This window comes from Corythoichthys intestinalis, chromosome 11 (genome assembly GCF_030265065.1).
Source record: "Corythoichthys intestinalis isolate RoL2023-P3 chromosome 11, ASM3026506v1, whole genome shotgun sequence".
Lineage (NCBI taxonomy): Eukaryota > Metazoa > Chordata > Actinopteri > Syngnathiformes > Syngnathidae > Corythoichthys > Corythoichthys intestinalis.
This window is the reverse complement of record NC_080405.1, coordinates 14,588,773-14,614,071: the sequence shown is the minus strand read 5'-3', so window position 1 is coordinate 14,614,071 and position 25,299 is coordinate 14,588,773. Positions and strand designations below refer to the sequence as shown.

The following is a 25,299-nucleotide window of genomic DNA, read 5'->3' as shown; positions in this document are numbered from 1 at the left end:
AAGTGAAAAATGTGAGTTTACTTCCTGCTTTTGCGATGTTGTCACGTGACACTCCCGTCTTGAGATTATCATGAACTTTGGCTCAGTTCCTTTGGGGAAGTGAAAGACAAGTCTTTCAACTTGTAGTGCAAGTTGCATATTTGCTGTAAAACCAGTGTTTAAAATTAAGAACGATAATGACCAGCAGTCTATACGCTTCGGAGCTTTCAAACGTGAGTTGAAACCGAAATGAATGCCGAACAGGTGAGTCACGTTAACGACCGAAACAACGTGAAACGATTACGTTGATTCCACTTGAGCTCAAATTAGGGTAACTAAATGCCAAAATGGATATTCAAAAACCACACGGAAGAACGTAATGCTGCTCCTTAAGGTGGAACAATTCGTTGGGCTGTCATATGAATGAACTGAACGGCAGCACCATGGATGACAGCAACTCGTTTGGGCAGAATGTCACCACCGAAACCCACAGCGCCCGACAGTCCAGACAAGGCCCCGTTGTGGAGCGACTTTCAAGGTATGGCGCGCCGCCTATGCCCGGGGCTCTGCACCGGAGGTCTCGGCTACTGCAGAGACGCCAAGACGACCCAGACGCAGACACTACCGCACCTGCCCAGCGGAAGAAATCCACGAAAGAGTTGTTCCAAGGCGGGTCGCTGTGGGCTCTCTACCCGATGGAGCACGCGTGGATGCTGTCAGCCGCGGATGGCAACTGCGATACCCTGCTGGAATTCGTGTCCGAGGAGCCGCAGCTGCTCACCAGGCGGGACTTTATCAGCGGCTACTCGGTGCTGCACTGGCTCGCCAAGAGCGGACGAGATGAGACGCTTCTCAAGCTGCTTCACCGGGCTGAAAAGGCCGGAGGGCATCCGGTGAGCGTGAACGTGCGGGGCAGCGGCGGCCTCACCCCTCTGCACGTCGCCAGCATGCACGGACATTACGCGGTCGTTAAGCTTCTGGTGGGCGCCTTCGGGGCAGACGTGGACGTCATGGACTACAGCGGCAGGCGAGCCTGGCAGTACCTGAGGCCGGACGCCCCTCGGGAGATGAAGGAGCTGCTCGGAACATGGGACGACGAGCACGCTCGCGTGGGAGAACCCAACTCTAATAAGAACTGCAACAACAGCAGCGGCGAAGTGACGGAGACTCCGGTGGAGGAAACTGAGACTTTGGCGGGCGATGTGGACTCGCTTGACCGGAGCTGGAGACGCGGTAGCTGGGGGCTCGGCTCCCTGCGAAGGTTCTTTTCGTTTCGTGCCAATAGACGCTGACATCTTCTATCACTATTGAGCCTTTATTCTTACCAAATGTTTGGGACTTCTGCTTATTCCATTCATAATGTTTGAGATGGTAACAGCACTCTACGCTGACCAGTGTTGCTTTTTTTCATTTTGAATGCCAGAGTTAAATTTGGTAGGGATGAGTAAATATTTGAGTAAAATACAAGCATCTCTGGTGTTGGCAGATTAGGAAGAACTCCAGTGAGTTTTATTTTTTGCTTTAATCTGTGAAACATCGAACCCTTTGTAGGGCAAGTGACCATTTTTGGTAACTAAACTTCAAAGACCTGCTGTCTACATAGTGTACATCACATGACCCAAATTGTGATGTCATAAATCGTTTTAGCTATTTAACTAATTGACCGGCACTGATGTCTTGCACTGTCAGTGGCAGTAAAGATGCATTCATGTAAAATCTTCCCAGTTTACATGACCTGGACATCTACAGGTATAGCCTTCAATGGCATGCAATTGTTGAAAAAAATCCACTTTAAACTGTAAAAATATTTTTAATGGCTAAAGACTTTCCCTATAAGGGGTCAACGGTAATAAGTGTGTGTGTTAACTTTTGAATAGCTTTCCAATCAAGTGACCAGTACCTGAAAGTGTCGATATTTAATAAGATTAATAAATTAAAAATCTTAAGGCTGGTTATGACTTTAAATTGCTATTGAAAACCGTTGACACCAAATTAATTTAAACTGGGAGGACTTCATGTGAATACTCATCTTTCATTGCCATTGCTAGATGTCCAATCCATCTTAACTGGGAGGAGTGAATGAACGTTCATAGATGTTCGTTCATTTTCTCCTCCCAGTCAAACTGGATTGGCTGTCTAGTGCCGTTAATAGCTAAAAAGTTATGACAGTGAAGAGATACATGCTTTTGCACCCTTTGTGAGGTGCCTTTCTCTTCTCAATAAAATATAATAAAAATTGGAATGTGACAACAGCGAACACGTATTGGTTTGATGAAATTTTATTTTCATACTTGAATCTAGAACCAGATTGTGTACAAAACAGCTGCAGCTCCACTCAACAGGAGTCCTCTCCTTCCTGGCAGCTGGAGGTCCTTTGATGGAATGGAGGAGGATGAATTCCACAGGAACGTCATGTTTACAGGCCCAACTTTGTCCTCCTCCAGTGTCTCCTCTTGGAGTTGTACCTGAAGGACAAAGGAGATATAGTGATTAATCAGGATTCAATCTCCAAAACTCCGTTATAATATAAAACCTAGTGATCAATCAGGATTCAATCCCCAAAACTCCGTTATAATATAAAACCATCATTTTTTTGTTTCCATTTCACAGATGAACAACATAATGTTGTTAAAGGAAAAAGGTGAAAATTCCAGCAGTCGCTAATGGCAACAAAATACAGAAAATTGAACTAATGCCCGAAACGCAAAATTTTCCAACTTTTTACAACCCACTCTGTGGTTTCGGGGCAGAATCAAGCCTGCTGTGTTCAAACCCTCCTGCCACACACACATTCTGGCTCCCTGCCACAGGACCAGTAAGCCTGCGGAATGTCAGAATTATTGCAATTTCTGTGTTCAAATCCCCCGTCGTCTTTATTAACTGCATTTTAAAAGGGTCTAAATGTAAATCCAGGTTTACAGTACTGCTGTTGTCTGAACGTGTCTAGTAGCTATAGCACTTTTGCTTCACAAGAAAATCCATTCCATTCAGTTAAATAGAAAAATGATAGAATAATCTATGTCGAGTAACACTTGCTGCAACAACAACGATGACTCACTAGCTAAGTGTTTCAGCAACAAAGCATCCTCTACCCTCACTTATTGTGAGGAAGGGGATGATGAGCTCTGAGGCTGAAGAGTAATCTCAGCAGGGTTAATGACAGCACTTCACAGTGATCAAGTGCTGCAATTGCAGACCTGCTTTGTGGAAGCATACACCATAAGCATTATGCAAAGTGTTAATGCAGTTATACCTACAACTACGTTGCGGTTTGCTGCACCTTAACTTCTGCATTTGCGTGCCTAAACCATTGAAAATGTTGTATAACCACACATTTTTCTACGTTCAAATAAAACTTTTTCCCCCTACAGAAGCAGCAGCATTATCGAGTTCCCTGAGAAGATGAAACTAGAACTATATAGTGCCGGGGGATTTGACATAATAGCTATATTGCCACTAAATTGTAAATTATGTATCGTCACGAGTTCCTTCTATCGTCATGTTAATAATGCAACTTAAAAATACACTGTACTCAACCCCTACAGTGCTGAATATCTGATTACCTCACAATACGATATGCAAAATAAAGCTCACGATAACAATTGGCGCACAATATGGACGCGAAACAATCATTGATCTATGCGTCAGGAAATCATTCTACGATAGTCTATGATACATCTAATAAACAGCAAAACAAGTTTTCATTCTTCTGCTGTGAATTTGAGTTAATATTTTCTCACCAGTAGACGTCCAATCCCGGGAAGGTGGCAGTGAATGAACTGTCATTCGTTGCTAGCCCTCCCACCTCAAGTGAATTGGATGTCTAGTGCCATCAATGGCAGCCAATGAGTTAACATGGACACATGTGGAAAATTTTGCCAGCAATATGTTTGTTCCTTTGTTTAAACAGTGACACCTTTTTGAAGCGATATCAGTTCCAAGTAGGAACATATCGATAAACCTGTTAGAATACAATGACGATAAAGAGCATATTCAATTCTACAAAGTATCACGATACATCACCGTATCAATATTGTCACACCCCGAGTGCTGATACTCATTAATGATGCGGAATGGCAACTAGCGATCACTATGCCAGCAAACCAAAAGGAGCTATAAATCACCACACAACACAAATAGTGCATAAGTGCTAAATAGTGGATGAAAAATCTGCTATTGACATTTCTTTGTAATTTTTAAATACAAAATGTACGATAGTTATAAAATAAACCTATAACGTGCAATAAGTGTAGCAATAAGCAAAAGGTGTGTAGTCCAAAAGCATCAGAATTTAGCGGAAAAAGTCATAAAATCAATGAAATGCAAAACATTTAAAAATGCGGCACGGTGGCAGAGTGGTCAGCACGTCCGCCTCAGTTCTGAGATGTAACCCAGTTTGCACTCATTGTGTTATAGGTCTATCACTCCCGCACATTTTGTTTTTTACATAAAAATATTCCTTCAGTTGAGGAAAAGGGAGTGGAAAAAAATATTTAAATTCCTGTAATTGTACACATCACTGGTACTTTGAAACCTGTTAGCCCATCAATAAAAAAATATTTAAATTACTGTATTTGTATACATCACTGGTACTTTGAAACCTGTTAGCCCATCAATAAATGCTGTTGATATTAAATATGACAAATACAATTTTGCATCGTTTCATTCAATAATTGATTTTAACAAGTTTTGCGATGCATTGATTTGTAGTCTTAAACATCGTGACTACAGCTAAGGTTCTATCTAGGATGTCCCCGATCCGATCACGTCATTTTCAAGGATCATAATCAGTAGAGCTGGGAATCTTTGGGCACCTAACGATTCGATTACGATTCAGAGGCTCCGATTCCATTATAAAATGATTATTGATGCACCCCCTCCCTTTTTTTTTTTTTCCCTTTTTTTTTTTTTTATGTTTTGTACATTAGTTCCAAAATTGTTCAAAAATACTCAGGCTAAACCACACTACTATTTCAGTATCAAGTTAACATATAGCAGTAAACAAATATACAAAAATAACATTAAATAAAAAACTCCAGTCCCCATTCTGTATCAGCAGCTTTAAACTACATTCAATTCATTTAATGTTGTGAATCAACCATTAAATTTCTTAAAATTGCTCCCCTTATTCCATAATTTCCCTTTTGTCTACTTTCGACATGTGAAAGTTTTAGAACTATTTTAAAGATAGATTCAAGTCAATATTTTACCGATTTAGGAGTATTTTAGATAAAAAGTTAATTAGGTTTGCTTGGAAGGTTCGCTACAACAGCCTTGCAGGGAAGTGTACTGCTTTAAGATGGCGGCCGTTTATAACGCCCGCATCTAGCTTTTTGTAGATGTGCTGCTAACACTACCAAATCTATATTGCATCTAGTCCTATATAAATGATATCCACCGTAACATTATATGGATGTACTTTGGAGCAGCTTTTCGGCAGCAGTCAGGTATGTTGTTGTTTTTTTATCTCGTTGCATGAGTTGAGCATTGGCATTACCCGAGGGGCCGGGTAATGGGAAGCATGATGTTTAGCTACTCTCACTCCGTTCCGTTCCGAAGACCGCGCGGCGCGCTGAGTGTTGTGTACTTCCGCTTTACTTCGCATATTTCAATAATCGGAATTTGGATGTTTGTGAATTGTTCTCGAATCTTCCACGGCCGAATCGCGAATAATCCAAGAATCAGAAATTTTGCACACCTCTAATAATCAGGTGTAAAAAGTCCAACTTTGTAAAATGTATTTACTTTTATTTTTACATATTGACTCATGGGAGGCCATTGATGGCAATACACATCCAATTCATTTTGACGAGGTTGGCTAGCAGCAATCGTTTGATATCGAGTGGATTCCAAGCAACACCCTAATAATCTAGAGCAGTGGTTCTTAACCTTGCTAAAGGTATCAAACCCCATTTGTTTCACATGTGGATTCACCGAACCCTTCGGAATTGGGTAATAAAGTTTTTTTCTTCAAATTCAAAACTGATATATCTAAGCTAGCAAGCTAATAATTAGCAAATTCCCGTTCAATTTTCTTCTCATTTATAAACAGGTTAAAATTTGAGACCTTCCCATTGGTCAGTTGCATTCCCTCTTACAAGTCAACCTTCCATTAAGCAAACCAGGTCCTCCTCCGATTAGACCGAGAATTGGCAGTTAAAGGAAATTAAGCCTGTAAATTGGAGCAAACCAATCCAAAACTTGGTCAAAAAAGCTACTTTGCCTGGATTTAATCAGCATACCAAATCAAGGCTCTGCCTTTACCTTCGTCGAACCCCTTAGACTTACTCACCGAACCCCTGGGGTCCCATCAAACCCAGGTTAAGAACCACTGATCTAGAGGTATAAGAATATTGCAAATATATATTTATGTGCAGAACGTTTTACACCAAAGGTCACGGAACCGTGGACCTCGGTCCGGTTCCGGACCCCCAAGCCGTCTGGAACGGATCTAAAGCTGTCGCGACTAATACATGTTGCAACAACAAAAATCATTTTTGTCTGCGGGTTTGCAGAGCGGAGGTGGTCAACAAACAAAAACCTTAGCGGTGACGCGCGTGAGCCAGCCAATGGGAGTGAAGCATTTGTAAGTTATTTTTAGAACAGCATGTCTCACACTAGCTTTCCAGACTCCGCGGAGTGACAGCCAAATACTGAGCCGAATGAAGTTGGAGGAAGAGGCGAAAAAGGTACGGCAAATGGCGTGCTCAAAACTACGCAAGATTGATGCAGAAAACAGTGTTTAAGGAGGAGTGGACCAACACATTTTTGTTCATTTTACCTGGCGGCAGCACAAGACCCCTATGGCTCATCTGTTCAGAGACTGTAGCGCTTGTAAAGAGCAGCAATTTGAAAAGGCACTACGAGACGAAGCACGCAGCTTTTTCGCAAAGTTTCCCTATGAACTCTGCCATCCGTTCTCAGAAAATAGCAGAATTAAGGGCTCAATATGATCGCACCTCAAGGCTTATGGTTCATTCATTCACTGCACAGCAGCGCCCAAATGAATGCTCCCTCAGAATAGCGTGGATATTGGGTCAAAACAAAAAGTCTTTCAGTGACGCACAGATTGTCAAAGATGGTATGAGTGCAGTTGCTTCATGGAAAGCAAAAAGAAGAGGTCTGTCAAAATATAAAGCAAGTCCCCCCTGTCAGCATCCACAAAAAAACCAAAAAAAGTTTTGAACATGCTCTTATGTTGCCATTTAATGAATCAAAGCACTTTAGTTTTATGCACCTTTTATATATTACTTACATTTTTGAATGTTGTAATTATCAGCATGGCCACGTAAAGATACGTTTGTATTTTGGGGGGGCATTAAAAATATTTCCGGACCCGAGATTGTTGTAATTTCTAAATTTCGGACCCACTATACACAACCTATATTTAAATGCAAACTGTTCAAATAAACCTGGCAGAAGAAAAAATAGCAAAAAAAAAAAAAAAACATTAAAATCACAACCAAACAATTACACAATGGATGACCAATTTCCTACAGAAGATTAACAACTTTGATTTGTGTTGCACAACCGATAAACATATCTCCTGTACAATACCACTTTTAAACTGGTTGTATAATATCCCTTTCAAATTGCAATGATGTCAATAGCTTTGTTCAAATTTGGGGAAAAACAAATACTAGTATTGGGATGCGCTCCCCGCAATAGGGAATGGGACGTACTACGTCATTGTTTCGACGCGCCTCCATGCTGGCAATATGATTCACTTCCGGGTCGGCAGACTCAATGCGAATTGTAACGTGTGGTCGTGCTAAGCTAACTCTTTCGGTGTTTTAGAAAGAAATTATGGGTGTGTATTGTTGTGTTACCGGGTGCAACAGCTTCTCCTACGACTAAAAAAAGGGCGAGGAAAACTGGACTCACTTTTCACCGTTTTCCTGCATGGAGGACCAAATATCAGATCACGAAGGCACGACTGATGGCTGGATTGCAGCGGTTCGTCGGAAAAGCATTTCTTATGATCATATTTCTGCTGGAATGAGAGTATTCCCCTCATCTGTACTCTTGTAAGTTGAACGATTTATCCGTTTTGGTTTCGATACGGTTTTTTTTTGTGTGTGTTTTTTTTACTGTTGTGTAAATCTGCCTCGGTAGCAATGCTAACCTACTCCTCCTCACCTACCTGTTGTGTTACTAGGAAAACCTGCATATGAAATGCTGACAACACATCCCGATTGGTCACCATATCTCTTCTTGGGTTATTCTGAGGTCAAGCGCACCACATCGGAGCGTTATGAGAGGTTGGAAAGGCGAAGAGTGCACGCTGAAACTTCAGTTTGCTCTGCTCTTACAAACACGATCCCAAGTGTTGTTGTGAAAAGTCAATAAAATATGAATACCAAAACATGACTTGAACAACTTCTTGACAAACTGTAACTGCTTGTTGTTTACTTCAGGTCTTCATAATAAACAGGTGTAATAATTACAAAGTCAGGTGACTTAATTTTGTTATTCTATTTGGAATATGCATTGACAATTTTTGGACAGTCTTGTAGACAAGAACTGGGACTGATAAGTTGCAATAGATTTATTTCAAGTAATGCAATTTCTCCAATACGATATTTGAATTGACAGTTTAAAATCTTTAAATTAGTGCAAACAAGGCCCACCCTCTGACGGTGGCAGCAAATATTATATAATTATAAGTAATACACAAATACAAGATCACAATAAACGTGTCTTTGTCAAAGCAGTTTAAAACACTATTTACTGGCCTTGGGTAAATTGCCAGACAGGATAAATATGTGCTTTAAAGTTCTTGCATTTCCATTTTAAGTATTGCAAGTACTAGTCTCCAACACAGTATTTGAACTGACAGTTTAAAATCCTTTTAGTACAAAATGGCCCACACTCTGGCAGGGGGCAGCAAATATTATAATACATAATACATTATAAAAAGCTATATACTATATAAATACAAGATCACAACAAAACCTGTATTTTTTCAAAGCAGTTAAAAAACATCCAGTGGCCTTAGGTAAATAAAGGTGTAAAAATATGTACTTTACAGTTCTTGCATTTCTATTTTAGGTATTGCAACTTTTCCAACACTATTTGAATTGACAGTCTAAAGTCTCCATAAGTGCAAATAAGAATATTATAATTTAAAAATAATAATAGAATATATAAATTCAACATTACAATGAAACGTGTCTTTGTCAAAGTGGTTTAAAAATAATAATAATAATAATAATACGTCACTGGCCATAGTTAAATAGCCAGGCAGAATAAATATGTGCATCACAGTTCTTGCATTTTCACAAGTTAAAAGCCCGCAGTTCATCGACGAGAAGGGCAGACCCAGATGGCGTCTGCAGCAGGGGCTTGTTTGAGTCCGACACAGGACAAATGGAACCACTCCATTGAACAAATTTTCTTTGTCAAATGATCCAAGAAGAGAGATGGTGACAAATCGGGATGTGTTGTCAGCAGGTTTACCTAGGAACACAACAGGTAGGTGAGTCGTAGTAGGCGAGCATTGCTACCGAGGCAGATTTACACAACGGTGTAAAAAAAGAAAAACGTATTGAAACCAAAAGTGGATAAATCGTTCAACTTACAAGAGTAGAGATGACAGGAACACACTCTCATTCCAGCAGAAATATGATAATAAGAAATGCTTTTCCGACGAACCGCTGCAATCCAGCCATCCGTCGTACCTTCGTGATCTGATATTTGGTCCTCCATGCAGGAAAACGGTGAAAAGTGAGTCCATTTTTCCTAACCCCTTTTTTTGTCGTAGGAGATGCTGTTGCACCCGGTAACGCAACAATAAGCACCCATATTTTCTTTCTAAAACACCGAAAGAGTTAGCTTAGCACTACCACACGTTACAATCCGCATTGACTCTGCCGAACCGGAAGTAAATCATATTGCCAGCATGGAGGCGCGTCCAAACAGTGACGTAGTACGTCCCATTCCCTATTTACGAGATAGCAGAACAGGGACTCTGTACAGGCAGATCCTCAAAATCAAGTGGACTTGGATGCAAAAAAATATTGATAGACTTCTATCAATACCAATCGAGCCAATGGGTTAATTCACGGTGTTTAATAGTTGTCAACTTGTCACACTTTTAATAAGTGCATGTTGTCGTTTTCAGATTCCACAAACGAAGAGGCTCACCTGATCTTGTTACCAGTCTTCATTCTGATCCACTGGGGAATGGGCCTATTTTGCTTTTGTTTCTTGGCCAGAAAGCGCTTGATACGGAAAGTCTTGTGGGACGACTGAAAAGCGACACAACACGTTCGAAAATTGAAGCTTGTCACATGCTCTACGTTATAGAACCTTCATGCTAATTAGCGTTGGGTTGAACTGCGCCTAATAAATGTACACAACTTAATTTTTCAAAGAAAAATATCGACATTCAGAGAACTAAAAGTATTCTATCAATGTGTTATGATGATACAACTAACTCTAGAGTGTATATTAGGACGGATGTTGGAGGATTTTTCTAGTTACCATTACGAACACAGTCCTTTCCTTTCAACGACGGCGATAGAAGAGGAAAAGCAAAGTGACGTCAGCTGTTTAAGCCAACGAGATTTCCGGACAATTACGGTGCCTTTTTATTGACAGCGACATCAACAGGCAAACGCTTGTCAATACAGGTTTGTTTTTGGTCTCGATTTGAAACGGGACATCAACTCCACTATTTTATGCTGGGAATTAATAAGGATAGAAAAACTATTACTCTTGTATGAATGACCGCATAGCCTTTTTCTTCTATTGTATGTTTTGTTACTTATCGTCCTTATTTTACCAACTCTTTTCGCTTGTCTTTTTTAAACTCAGTGAGCATGTGCAGCACTGCATTTTGTGCTTCATTTCATAAAATAATAAATATGAAATTGAAAATTTGTGATTAACCCTTTCATGCACGATTTGTTTGTTTTTTTTACTTAAATGCTTTTATTACATTCATCTAGATCCAATTGTAATATTACAATTGCAGTTTCTCCGGTTGCATTCTTATTTTTTTATATGAGGGCTGATTAATTCACATTACCTTGTAGTGTACTGTAGCTAGCACTATAATGCTTTTTTTTTTTTTTTTTTTTTTTTTTTTTGAACCAATTACAGTGGTATGAAAAAGTATCTGAACGTTTTGGAATTTCTCACATGACTGCATAAAATCACCATCAAATGTTATCTGATCTTTGTCAAAATCACGCAGATGAAACACAGTGTCTGCTTTAATTAAAACCTCCCAAACATTTATAGGTTGTCATATTTTAATGAGGACAGTAGGCAAACAATGAGAGAAGGGGGAAAAATAAGTGAACCATCACATTTCATATTTTGTGGGTCCCCCTTTGGCAGCAATAACGTCAACCAGACGCTTCCTGTTGCTGCAGATCAGTCTGGCACATCGATCAGGACGATCCTTGGCCCATTCTTCTCTACATAACTGCTGTAGTTCAGTCAGATTACTGGGATGTCTGGCATGAATCGCTGTCTTTAGGTCATGCCATAACATCTCAATGGGGTTCAAGTCTGGACTTTGACTTGGCCACTCCAGAACGTGTATTTTGTTCTTCTGAAACCATTCTGAAGTTGATTTCTTGTGTTTTAGATCATTGTCTTGTAGCAGCATCCATCCTCTTTTTAGCTTCAACTGTCAGACAGACGGCCTTAGGTTTTCCTGTAAAACATCCTGATAAATCTTTGAATTTATTCTTCTATTAATGATTCAAGTTATCCAGGCCCCGAGGCAGCAAAACAGCACCAAATCATGATGCTCCCTCCACCACGCTTCACGGTGGGGATTAGGTGTTGATGTTGGTGAGCTGTTCTATTTTTCCACCACACATGACATGGTGTGTTACTCCCAAACAATCCAACTTTGGTTTCATCAGTCCACAAAATATTTTGCCGAAACTTCTGTGGAGTGTCCACGTGCCTTTTTGCAAACATTAAACGAGCAACAATGTTTTTTTAGACAGCAGTGGCTTCCTCCGTGGGGTCCTCCCATGAACACCATTCTTGGTCAGTTTTACATATGGTTAATGTGTGCCCGTAGATATTGGACTGTGCCAGTGATTTCTGTAAATCTTTAGCAGACATTCTAGGGTTCTTTTTTACTTCTCTGAGTATTCTGCGCTGAACTCTTGGCATCACGTTTGATGGATGGCCACTCCTTGGGAGAGAGGCAACGGTGCCAAACTCTCTCCAATGGTAGACAACTTCTCTGTCGACTGATGAACATCCAGACCTTTAGAGATGGTTTTGTATCCTTTCCCAGCTTTATACAAATCAACAATCCTTGATCGCAGGTCTTCAGACAGCTCTTTTGACCGAGCCATGATGCAAATCAGACCATGCTTCTCGTCGAGACAATTCTTACCAGGTGTTTTATAGTGGGCAGGGCAGCTTTAAATCACTCATCGGTGATTGGGCACACACTGACTTAAATCTTTTGGTAAAAATTGGTTTCAATTGCTCTATTAGTCTCCTTAAGCAGAGGGTTCACTTACTGCTGCATGCTATCATCCTAAAATATGAAAACCTATAAATGTTTGGATGGTTTTCGTTAGACACTGTTTTTCATCCTTCTGATTTTGACAAAGATCAGATTACATTTGATGGTGATTTTATGCAGAAATGTGAGAAATTCCAAAAGGTCCAGATACTTTTTCATACCATTGTATTTAAGTACCTGGCATAAAAATGTCCCTAGATGGTGCCAATGCAAATCAACTTGACTTCTTCTAAAAACACAAACGTGTCAAATAACAGTGAGGTTCTCAAACAAACAAAAAAGACGATCAACATGCAAGTTTGTGTAAATTTTTCAATATGAATATATGTAGCTGCAACACATTTTGTTAAAAAAAAAAAAAAAAAAAAAAAAAAGGCCATAACATAAAATACGGAAAAAAATAAATGCTGTTGTTATTTCCCCACATTGTCTATTTACGAAGGCGATTTAATAGCTCAAACTGCATGATGAATGAGCAGAAGACTCAAATGCATCATCCAATTCGTCTGTTACAAGGAGTAACAAAAACAGTTAGATGGACGCCGGTAAAAAGCTTGTGGATGCTGTTTGAATGTAAGATTTGTGTGAGCATAAATCAAAGTAGAACATCTGCAGCAAGACAGGCACAAAGTAAGGTCACTTGGGGGTTTTCTGTGCCCTGAAGCCAAACTTTTAGCGCTTCTAATGAGTGAAAGTAAAAAGGGTCATGTTGAGGCACTATCAAGTTCCTTAGTGAATCACAAGTGGGCTTCAAACATAGGAGAGCAGGCTCTTGAGTTGACACGCAGCACTGAGTCTGGCTTGCCCTTCTCTTCTCTCGCAAAATAAAAAGACATTTTGAGAAAAAATTCGCTAGTCGTCGCCCTTTTCAGTCATTTTCTTCATCTCAGTGTCTGGTTTCCTGTCCGCAACACTGGAGTCACCTGCTCCTCCTCCTCCTGGACGATTGCGGCTTCGTGCTCCAGGCTGGTACAGCTGGATTGCAGGACGATCCTGATTTAAAAACAAGATTCATTGATTATTTTGTGTAAACAAGTCAATGGAAACTATCATTTTTATAAATTACAGAAAATGTACTATCCAGGGTACAAATATGTACTGTATAAACAGACGCACACAAGTTCTAAGCCTTTATTTAATAATAGTAACCACTACTACATTGAGAAGTTTTGATACATTTTCTTATGGAAAGGGTTATTTTTAAAATGCATGAATTAATAAATTAATAACTACAAAATAATGAGCTGCTAGTATATTTTTAATATCTGACGGATGAATCAATTAAGTACATTAGCATAACTATAAAAACAATGGGTTTTTTTTTTAATTAAAACTAATGAACAGGTAAAGGATAAATCAGAAATAAAATATTGGTAAAAATAATTAAGGACTAGATGGAAGAAGAACTCAATCAAATATTTTTTTAATCATTTGAAAATTGAAAACTAAAGTAAAATGATATTGATTTAAAATCTAATTTTTTTAAACAACATACGTAATTTGAAATACAATTGGAATTTTTTTTACAATCACTAAAATATTTGTAAATTTAACTATAAAAAAATCATGAATTATTTACTCATATTGAATTAAGAAAAAGTATGGATAAGTAGAAGAATTTAGATTAAAAAAAAAAAAAACATTCTCCTCAAGTACCCAAAAGAGATCCCTTGACTCCTTCATAAAAAAAATGTATGATTAAAAATACAAAATTTACATGATTGACTATCATCGTAAAAAAATATATGCAACGTGTACAGTATAAGGGAATTGCTAGGTAGAAGGATTGATGTATTACTCTATTCCGTAGTCGTTCTCTCTTGGAGCTGTCGTCCTTCTTGTTGTCTTTAATAGTCTTCTCAGCCTTGTCAGATTCTGATACGTTGTCAATCCGTTTCTTGTCCGGCAGCCGCTCCCTATCCTTTTTCGATGGCCCTTCCTCCTCCACCCACTTCCTACTGACGTTTTCGGCGTCGTGCTTCTCCCTCCTCCGGCGTCGCTCCTGTCGTCTCAGGCGCTCCTTCTCCCTTTGTAGACGCTCCTTCTCCAGTTCACGCTCTCTGTCACGGTCGGCGTCATGCTCACGGAATTCCCTACGCACTTCCTCGTCCGCTCTGGGTGGGAAAATATACCATATTAAAAATTTACTGGCATATACTTCATAATATAGATTATATAGATAATAATAATAACAATAATATAGATATAATATAGATTTTGAAGTCTACCTACTGGATATATTGATTGATCAAATAAAATAGAAAGAAGCAGGTAGGAAAATATATTTGGTCAGTGTAAAATTTTGAATTAAAGTAAGTATAATTCAATTAAAAACAAACAACAGAAAAATATTTAGTAGTGCCTCCTATTGCAAAAATTACAGCTTCTAGACCTTTCCTATAACTTCCAATGAGGGTGTGGATTCTAAAGTTATTTTTGACCATTCCTCTTTACAAAAATCACTAGTTCAGTCATGTTTGATGTTTGCTGAGCATGGACAGCCAGCAGTGGATCACCACAGACATTCAGTACTGTATATTGAAGTCTGGAGATGGCCATCCCAGAAAAATTGTGCTTGCTCATTTGCATGAATGAATGACGGAATATATTTGAGCAATGTTTTGTGTCATTGTCTTGTTGAAATATTCAGCCAGGGCGTAACTTCATGTTGGATGTTATTCGTAAGAAACTAGTAATATTTAAAATAAACTTTCACAAGATTAACGTTAACAAAACTTTACCAATGCGAGAACTGGCCACATATCCCCATAGCACAAATTTCATTGTGGTTAGCCACTTAGCAAGTGCTTTTATTTGGAATTCTGTGTTCTTTTGCTGCTATGCATAACACACCTTGTTATGAAAAAATAGCTCTATCTTTGTTTCATCAGTCCATAACACCTTCTGCCAAAATGAAGTTGAAGCCGAATATAAGACTGTGGTTTTTTGCATTGAAATAAGACTGAAAAAGTGGGGGTCAGCTTATATTCGCGGTCTAGACATTATACCCATTCACAACGCTAGATGGTGCCAGATATCATTGAAGCAATGTTCTGTCATGACAGATCTCAGCCACTCTCAAGTTTAACCAGTTTGCATTATTTTATTGCAATGTTTTTCCTTATTCAGATTATTTTCAAGACTACAGTTACAGTTATACTTCACTTTGATGGCTAATGCAGTTATTGCAATTTCGTTGTTTTATCACAATAGATCGGTTTACATTTCAAAAACCAAAAGTGATTCATTTACGAATGTGATGGCACTTTAGTTTACATATTTAAATGTTCAGATATTAAGATTTGTATGAGGCAAAATAACATGCTTTTTCTCTCAAATATATTGTTTTAATCATTTGTTTCAGATGTACTGTAATTATTTTCTGTACAAAAATTAATTAGGTGTTCAAAAAGTCTTTTTTTCAAACTTGAGTCTTGAAAAAGAGAGGGGTCGTCCTATAATCAGGGCTGTCTTATTTTCGGGCCAATACGGTATTTCTTTACTGAAATATGCAACAACTGTGTCTGCCTCATTTGGCAGGAGAGAGTGGCTGTTTTTAAAGAGTTCAATGTCAAGCGACATTACCAAACGAGACACTCTGACATGTACGACAAGATTGCAGGGAAGGAACGCTACGAGAAAGCAACTTGAAGCTAGTTTAAGAAAAAAAAGTTAAGTGAATATTCAACTGCATGTGATATGCGTGTTTCAAATGAACCAAAACACATGATTAAGATTGTTGAAATTAAAATAAAAAAGCAAATGTGAAACAATGGCTTGCTAAAATTTGTTTAAATACATTGTTGTTGTACGTAAAGAACCTCAGCCAAGGTCGGCCCCCCACATTTTTACCGCACCAAATCTGGCCCCCTTTGCAAAAAGTTTGGACACCCCTGCCCTACAGCTTCACCTTCTGCAAAGTGTGCCGATTTGTTGAACGATGCATAGTGACACCATCTGCAGCAAAATCACGTAGTTCTTTGGTGGTGATCTAAGGATTGCTTCGCCAATTTTTTTCCTAGCCTTAACAAAAATAGTAATTGAGGCCTTTCATTTCCTCACTATGTTCCTCAGTGTGAAAATTGACAGCTGAAATCTCCCAGACAGATTTTGGTCGCCTTTCTCTAATGGTGGGCTTACATCTCAAGACTTTCATAGTCTCAGACTAAAGACTGGAATTCAGAAGTTTTTTTGAGCGTTATTAGAATTTTTCCGAACTCCCATGCGCTCAATTGTTAATTGCGAGATGGTAATTGTGGATAGTCGTTGTCGCTATTCCCTGTCTTGGCCTTAATGAACTACTCTACGTTCACACTGCAGGTCAATTCCCATTTCTTTGCCCATATGCGGCACATATCCAGGCATGAAAATGGGTCAGGGGTTAAAAAGGTGAGAAGAGTGTGGAGGAAATATGTTCCGGTACACTGTCCAACTAGGTTTGTCCCAAACGACTAATTTTACAATTAGTCGACCAATCTAAAAACTTTTTTTTTCTTTATTTAGCAATGAAATTTTTGATGACGCTTATTAATTGAAAAAAAAAATTGGAACACTTTAATTCTTTATTAAAGTACAAACAAACACGTAAATAACAACAATAAATCACAAATAAACGAGGTCAAATGCTGATAGCATTATTTAGTGCAAAAGAATGGAATGTAAACAGATTCAGAACACTGACTTTCGCCTTTCCAACATGATTCAAAACAATTCTTAAAAAAAAAATATATATACCATTAATGCTATAGTATATTACTATATGTAATAGAATTGCAATCATTGCCAATCAGATTTTTCATAAATGGTGTCATTTTAAAACTTTTTAGTGTAGAATCTGAATTCTGAAGTATGTGGGATTTACTCCAAAAATCGTTATTTATTTTATATATTTCGTTATTTAACACGCACACACAAATGTATGCATGCACGCACGCGACGATAAAACGCAGCCGGGAAAATTACCGCCCTCATTTTTATTTACCGTGTGATAAATAGACTCATTGCATATCATGACAGTCTTAGCAACTTCAATAAAGCAAGTCGTTAGTTAGATGGACTTTGTCCTGTCGTCTTCAGAAATTACAACTGGGTGATGGCGCTCTAGGTGTTCATTCACGGCCGACGTGCAGCCAAGCTTGGCATTGAAGAGACAGGACACTACAGTGCACCCTCCTTTGTTTCGTTGAAATAAGTCAAGGTTTTGGCCACTCTGGTGCGCTTTTTTGGCTTTGTGCCGCTTTCCCCGCTTGCATACTAAGCGTATCTCCCGAACTCCCCCCTTCCCCCCTTTAAAAATTTTCTCCTTGGATCTACACAATTCACGTAGGTCACCCTTGTTGACTTAAAAATGGCGAATTTCGCTGAATTTTTCATGAGATTTTCATGCCTGCATATCTGATTTTTTTTCTCATGCAGTATTAACAGTTTAATTCAGATTTTTCTTCAAAAACAAGTTGTAGGAAAAGTATAATATATTTGAATGTAGGAACAACATTTATAAGTACAAAAATTAAACAAAAATTGTAGACAAAATCCGGTGAAGGTAAAATTAAGTGTGTGGGAAAGCCAACAATGACATACCTCTTTGCGCGCTCTTCCTTGTTGTCAATGTTTTGTCGTCTCTTGTGCTCAGTGCTTCTGATGTCCTCTCTACTGGGCCTCTCAGCTTTTTTTAACTTCTCCCTCATTTTGTCAGAATCGGCATCGTCTCCTCTGTCTGGCTTCTTCAGCAGCTACATGGTGGACAAATAAACATGACGTCAGTCTGCAGCATGTAAAAAAGAAGTTTTAAACTTTGACTATTTCTCTTTAGCACTCCTAATTCATTAATTTATCCTGGCGAGGTTTGCGGTGGTGCTGGAGCCTATCCTAACTAGTTATGGGCAGGAGCAGGGTACTCCCTGAACTGGTTAGAATAAACCAATTGGACTTAATCATGATGAAAACTTTTTGTTGTGTAGCTTTGGAAGTTAATTCTCCCAATGTATCTAAAACTAATGGGTTAGGGTTGGCTTCCTTTTCATGAAAGAAAGTTTGTGTATATCGAGATGGCGTTAGAGATGTGATGGTTTCATGGAATGGTATTTTCATGCCAAATACTAAACATTAGGAGTGGAATCTTCCTGTCCAACTAGGAGCCATTTTTGCATAACTATAGCCATAATTTCTCACAAGCGGGGGTTTCATTCAGTGCCACAGTTGAATCAGGATTTCTATTTGGACCATAGTCTTTCACTTTACAATAATATCTCTACCTAAGTACAGAGAGTCATTTTTACTTTGATTTTTGGCTCATCCTTGACTTGGTCCTTTTCATTTTCCGACATTTTATCCAGTTTCTTCATCTTCTCGCCTCCTTTGCGTTTCCGTCGCTCCTCCTCACGCCATTTGCGGCGCTCTTCGTCACGAAGACGCTTTCGCTCCAGCTCCCGTCTTCTCCTCTCCTCTTTCTTCTCCTCCCTGATTCGCTGAGGAGAGAACACAAGTCTATCTCCCATCCTGTAATTTAGATCACCACTGTGCCTGACTTACTTGTTTGTTCTTTAGGAAGTCCAACAAGGGAGTATTTCTTTTAGCTTTAAGGAAAAATTTGTGGAAATTAGTTGTAATATGACACAAAAACATGACTTTAACATTAAGTCGCACCTGAGTATAAGTCGCACCAGCAAAAAAATGGGCAATGAAGAGGAATAAAACATTTTATGTTGCACCGGAGTATAAAGCACATTTTTGAGGGATTTTTTTTATATACCGTATATAAAATCTAACACCAAGAACAAACATGTCACCTTGAAAGGTAATTTAAAACAAAAATAAAATAGACAAATGAGAACAACAGGCTGAATAAGTGAACAGGTAACAACCGGCTGAATAAGTGAACAGGTTGCCAGCCAGTCGCAGGGCACATACAGACACGCAACCATTCACGCATACTCAGGCTATGCCTACACTAGGACGGATAATGGCCTTAAACGTGGTTAGTTGGACTATACGGCATGTCAGCTACACTAGTATGCCTATTATCCGGATTAGTAGTTAGACGGATAATGTAGGCGGGTAATGTTACCCGCCGCTTAATATGGACTGCTGTCTCCGTACAACAATCGAATATTAAGGAAGTGACGTCATGCCGGCGCCGTTTTTAGTGCGGCAGGATGGCATCGGAAACGAACCTTAAACGTAAGTGTGGACAGGTATAAAAATAATCGGTAAAATACCCTAGAGAAAATTATCTGTCCTAGTGTAGACTTAGCCTCACACCTACTGACAATTTGGAGTGTTCAATCAACATACCAAGCACGTTTTTATTGGATGTGGAAGGACCCCAGTGAAAACCCTCGCAGGCACTGGAAGAGCTGCTTGAACCGACAATCCCAGAACTGTGAGGTGGAAGTGCTAACCACTGTGCCACCGTTCCGCCTTCATAATATGAATGATTTTTTAAAAAGAATACCGTAGAAACATGCTTGTTTTATCAAATGTTTCATTGAGTGATTCCACTCAAATACACTCACAGTTTGACACTCACGCAGCTGAGAAAAGCCGCTTGAAAATGAAGATTAACTAAACGATAATTAACACATTTGCCTTTGATGGTACAGCTACTGAGCCTTCGCTCGCCAGATCAGAGTTACAAGCCTGTCAATCATAGTTAAGTTTAAAGTGCGTACGACAGGATAAAAAAAAAAAAAAAAGTCTTAAATAGCATTATTATGTGAATTAGAATCATATTTTGAGACGATTTGACTATATACAACAATTTGGCAAAGCGCAGATGACCAGAAATTAGTCTTTTAATCCATCGTTTAGCCACGCCTACCATTATAGGGCTCTAGCGTCCCCAACAGGCGGATGAGGTCGGCAGGGTCATGGTTTCATCTGATTAAGAATTCATCCCATTGAGGAGGAATTATTCAGAACGAGGAAAATGCGACGAAGAGAGCCGCAAAATGTAATTGTTTCAGTCTCTCTACTCCAATTGCAGGATATTTTTATCGAAGTATTTTTCCCCCAATTACTAAATAAATGGTATGGTCATGACAAATAACAGTCTTGTGCTAAATGGAATATGAAATAATAAAGTTGCATTTATTCAGTACAACATGGCAAAATTACTCCATAATGGTCAAAACTGTCAACTTCACCTTTACTGTCGCACCCCTCGAACGATATTTTATGCCAGCGTAGTTAGTCCGGCTTTTGTCATTTCCCTGCCCCAGCTTCAGAGAATGTAAACAAACCAAGAGTAATGACAGCTAGCAGACATGCTAACCCGAACTGAATGACGCCTCGCCAACATGCTAACCCGAACAGAGTGACGTCTCAAAGTCTTATTTTCGCTTTTCGAAGCAAAAAAAAAAAAAATCACACAAAACTTGCCCGGATCAATTCACACGGCGGCGGTGTTGTCGATTGTCCTTGCCGATCAGCAACCCGCCCGGTGGCGAGCAAGTTACAGCTCGTTCCCGTGCTACAGACAGAACAGCTCGCCAACAGCTAACATGGCAGGAGGTGTCTGAGGAGAACTTTTCTACATTTCAGTCTATGATCAAACGTAAGTAAATAGTCCTTACTTAAAGAGAGTTTGTAGTGTTTACTTTGTAATCGCTGTATTCGCGGCCATTTTAACACAAAGTTGCAATTTCTGATGCGATTGAAAATTTGACAGAACACCGGGCACATGAAGAGGGCAATAAGCAGGGGGTGGGGGCACAAGCCGCCGGTCGTCGGCCGAGTGGCATTTTCGGTGGACAATCAGCCACAAAATGCAAGCCACCTCCATATTAAAACGTGTGCCTTGATCCCAGTAAATGACATAATACAAAATACGATGTTTACTCAATTCCTCTTAAGTCCAATGATCCCACAGTAGTAGGGCTTGTTTTGACCAATATCCACGATGAGCGGGAACCTTTTGAAAACCGTGCAACAACAATTTTCTGCAGCCGTTTGGCTGGCGTGACGTGAAAAATAAACAAATTAATCCGCAAAATCATCTGAATCCGCAGTCCATCTGATGGCTATAAAGCAATGCTGTATTGTGAGATGCTGACCCGGGTGACGTCACATTCGCATTCGTCCTAAACCCGAGACTGAAGCCGGAAGTCACTCATTTTCATGGCGCGGGATTCAAAAATTGAATATATAAAACGATCGCTTCCACACACATCCAAACGATCCATTTCATTCAGGAGCATTAAACGCCGCGTGAAATATGAAACAAACGTGCTTTTTGGTGTCATACGCACTTTAAGTACCATATGCAAGCTTCACTGTTGACTAAGAAAAGCAGCAGGAGGGAGGGTGAGTGGCTGTCCGAGCATGAAGCAGAAAAACAAATATATTTTTTAAATAAAAACCAGATCCTTTTCACCCAATTCCAATCCTTTGAAAAACCGGCCCGATTTCCAATCACGTGATCGGATCGAGACATCCCTATTTACATGAGCATAAACAATGAACTAAGAACGTGCCCGGCATGTTAACGTAGCATAGCTATTAAGGGTTATTCAGATAACTATAGCATAAAGAACATGCTAACAAGTTTACCAAACCATCAGTGTCACTCCAAGTGGGAAAATAACATGTGAAATGATATCAAATAATGTGTTAATAATTTCGAACATTGGGCGCTCCAGAGTATAAATCGCATCGCTCCCAGTCAAACTATGGGGGGATGTGACTTATAGTCCAAAAAATACAGTACACTTATTAATCAATAAATTCAATTAATTGCCCAGTCTTACTTGAGCTTTTACTAACCTATTAGCTCCTTTGACCTGGCTTCAATCTCTTCCAGCAGAGTCTCGGGAGTAGATGTCAACTTCTCATTGTCTCCAGTGTAATAATCCAAGAACTTCTTGTAATCAGGATCTTGAAGAACAATGGTACATAAATGAATGTTAAGTGTTAAGAATACAAGTTAGGTTTTTTTTCTATTTACAACTGAAAGTGCAACAACAAGTACAACATTGAAAGTACAACATTGGTCTGGAGACAGTGCCCCTGAGGAAAAGACAGGAGGCAGAGCTGGAGGCGGCAGAAGTGAAGATGCTGAAGTTGTCTTTGAGAGTGACCAGGATGGATAGAATAAGGAATGAGCACATCAGAGGGACATCACATGTTAAGAGGATTTGGAGATAAATTTAGAGAGGCCAGACTGAGATCATGGTTTGGGCATGTCGAGAAGACAGATAGTGAGCGTATTAACAAAAGGACGTTGACTTTCCAAATGCCAGGCAGGAGGTCTAGAGGAAAACCAAAGAGGAGCTTTATAGGAGTAGTTAAAGAGGACATGAGGGTAGTTGGTGTGAGAGCAGAGGATGCAGAAGACAGGGTTAGAGGGAGGCAACTGCTTCGCTATGGCGAACCTTGAAGAGAAAAGCCAAAAAGGAAAGAAAAAGAATTCATCTCCTAATGCTTTAAGTACATCAGTTACGGTATAGTGGCACATTCATCTGGCTTCTGTGCAGCCCGCATGGATTCAGTTATGGTGCGAATGTGAATTGTTGTTAGTCTACATGTGCTGCACAACTGATTGGTGACCAGACCAGTGTGTCGTTGCATTACAAACCAGAAAACATTTGTAAAGTTTGGGTCAATAAAAGATAAATGTTACTTCATTTCTGAAGTACAAACCGTCACTTATGGTTCCGCACTTGGCGTCCTTTTTCTTGTTTTTTTTCTTGGACGTTTTTTGAAAAGGCGCAAACTCCACAATAGCAGGGTACTCTTGTCCTGTTGGGCAACAGACGTTTGCAAGGATTTTATTGGGGTGACATCCCCATTTAAATTTTAATAGCAGGATATATTTTAATACCTCTGTTGTCAATGAATACATAGCCATCGAAGCGATCCCTGAACAATACAATATCCTCTTGGTTCTTGAAGTTAATGTATGCCCTCGCAAAGAGGTGAGGATACAGGCTGAGAGGAGAAATGTCATTTGAGGAGATTTTATCAAAATACAGTGGTACCTCAACATACGATTGCTTTGACACAAGATCTTTTCGACATCAGACATAAAATTTGCCTCGCCATTTGTTTCTAAATCCGACGACATGCTCTAAATATGACGATCTATGACAGTACGCAGTTTCTTTGTTTTCCCGCAAGACAAACGCATGGCAGATTTTCTTGTGAGAGAAATCAACATGGGTTCTAACAATGTTAGTGCAGGTGGTGAAAAAAAAAGGAAAATGGTGATGCTTACTGTTACCATTGACATGAAGATAGATATGATAGAAAAATATGAGCGTGGGGTGCGCATCCGTGATATGGCTCGCTCAACGACACAGACGTAGACGGTCAATGACGGTCCTCCTCCGTTCGCCAGTCTTTATAAGTTAAGTTGGTAATTATTATTGTGGTAACATCGCCAAAGAAATCACCAGCTTCGTCAGGTTTCTAATCATTTATTCCATCAACTTGTCCCTAGTGTCCCCCGCAGCAAGTAAACAAGGTGAGAGTGAAACTAAAAAAGCTCACTCTATCAAGTTAGCCACGCGATGCGTTCAGGTACACCACGCAAACACATTCGCTACATTAGAACCCGGTTCGTGATAATTATCATTATTGCTATTATTATATTATTATTCCGATTTTTATTCATAATGTTTGGGGTTTTTTTGCTCTTTTTAATTGATATTAGCAATAGTAACATCAATATTTATTGAGAATTCAGTGTAGGTTTTCTGGATGTGGAACAAATTATTTTTATAGTGCATTATTATGGGAAAATCCTGCTCGACATATGACCATTTCGACTTACAAACAAGGTCCTGGAAAGAATTAACTTTGTATGTAGCGGTACCACTGCATTGTTAAATTTCACACCTGGTGTGTGGATAAACACTCAAAAGATACAATTATTTGTATCCAAACTATCTTAAAAAACAATCATCCGTAATATGTCATACATAAAGTCACTTTCATGGTGTTAAAAGCTCACCTGGTGTCATTGGAGAAGAATTCCAAGTAGTCTACTTCTGGAAGAGGCTGCAGTTGCTCCTCAAGCTCCTCTTTAGTGAGACTTGGTGGCAGCCTTCTGATCACAATCTACAAATAGAGTGTTAACCTTCCAATAGTACACAGCATACGGAACAGATAACAGATAGGGTGGCAACTTGTTATAAGTTTTCAATAAGAAAACACCCATCTAATGTCATATCATTTTAGTATAGGAGCCCCATACAAGAAAGGGAAGACAAATTCAAACTTGGAAACACAAAACTGCGAGGCAGACGTGCCAACTACTAGTCCACTGTTGATAAAACCGTGAAAGATTAACACGTTATAAATGAAGTAAAGTTATTCTTATATCCCTAAAATGTTAATATAAATATTCTTCGAGACGCCTGTGTGTGGTGATAAAACAAGACTAAGCTACCTGAAGAAGTATGGATATTGTTTCTTATGCCGATCCCAAACAACTTTCACAGTGTTTGAATGCGAGTAAACCAGGAATAGCCTAGCTTAGCTCCAGAGTTTTACCTTTGTCATGCTCTCCTTCTTTTCTTTCGACTTCTCTGTCCTCTCCGAATCTTCGCACATTATTTCCACTCTTCTCTCCCTGGGTCGGGTGTTTTCTTTATCTTCCTTCATAGTTTTAAAAGACTACTTGTCAATTTCGTGTCGTTCTGACTTGTTTACTTTTTTTTTTTTAACAATTTATTGGTCGAAGAAGTGTATAACAAAGCACGCATGCGCAGCTTTAAACGCCCATCCGCAATACTGCAAATGTACAAGAGGAGGTCGCTGTGGGCAAAACACGCGATACAGTCACAAATCCAGATTTCAGAATAAAGGCTTGAACT

At 39.3% G+C, this 25,299-nt stretch overlaps 3 protein-coding genes across 3 annotated transcripts; 1 reads left to right on the top strand and 2 right to left on the bottom strand.

Moving 5' to 3' along the window:
- Positions 1-4: 4 nt before the first annotated feature.
- Positions 5-4,706, top strand: sowahd (sosondowah ankyrin repeat domain family d). The gene is made up of 2 exons (XM_057850472.1): positions 5-243; positions 374-4,706. Exons 1-2 carry the CDS (start codon positions 233-235, stop codon positions 1,269-1,271), a joined length of 909 nt encoding a protein of 302 aa, XP_057706455.1. The 5' UTR covers positions 5-232; the 3' UTR covers positions 1,272-4,706.
- Positions 2,243-10,563, bottom strand: rpl39 (ribosomal protein L39). The gene is made up of 3 exons (XM_057850475.1): positions 10,465-10,563; positions 10,126-10,229; positions 2,243-2,444 (listed from the first exon to the last, which is right to left on the bottom strand). The coding sequence occupies exons 1-3, from the start codon at positions 10,465-10,467 to the stop codon at positions 2,396-2,398; spliced, it is 156 nt and encodes a 51-aa protein (XP_057706458.1). The 5' UTR covers positions 10,468-10,563; the 3' UTR covers positions 2,243-2,395.
- Positions 10,564-12,835: 2,272 nt separating this feature from the next.
- On the bottom strand, positions 12,836-25,216 carry upf3b (UPF3B regulator of nonsense mediated mRNA decay). Its single transcript, XM_057850470.1, has 10 exons — positions 24,977-25,216; positions 24,435-24,541; positions 23,304-23,410; positions 23,123-23,221; positions 22,247-22,357; positions 19,016-19,059; positions 18,763-18,951; positions 18,065-18,216; positions 14,283-14,598; positions 12,836-13,477 (listed from the first exon to the last, which is right to left on the bottom strand). The coding sequence occupies exons 1-10, from the start codon at positions 25,085-25,087 to the stop codon at positions 13,337-13,339; spliced, it is 1,377 nt and encodes a 458-aa protein (XP_057706453.1). The 5' UTR covers positions 25,088-25,216; the 3' UTR covers positions 12,836-13,336.
- Between the last annotated feature and the right edge of the window lie 83 nt (positions 25,217-25,299).

Coding starts and splice junctions, on each gene's coding strand:
- rpl39 (XM_057850475.1), bottom strand. Junction 2,445..10,125: donor AAGACTGGTAACAAGATCAG/GTGAGCCTCTTC, acceptor TTTGTCCTTCAG/GTACAACTCCAAGAGGAGAC.
- upf3b (XM_057850470.1), bottom strand. CDS start 25,087: ATGAAGGAAGATAAAGAAAACACCCGACCCAGGGAGAGAAGAGTGGAA. Junction 23,411..24,434: donor TTCTTCTCCAATGACACCAG/GTGAGCTTTTAA, acceptor TTCTCCTCTCAG/CCTGTATCCTCACCTCTTTG. Junction 19,060..22,246: donor CAGGTCAAAGGAGCTAATAG/GTTAGTAAAAGC, acceptor TTTTCCTTAAAG/CTAAAAGAAATACTCCCTTG.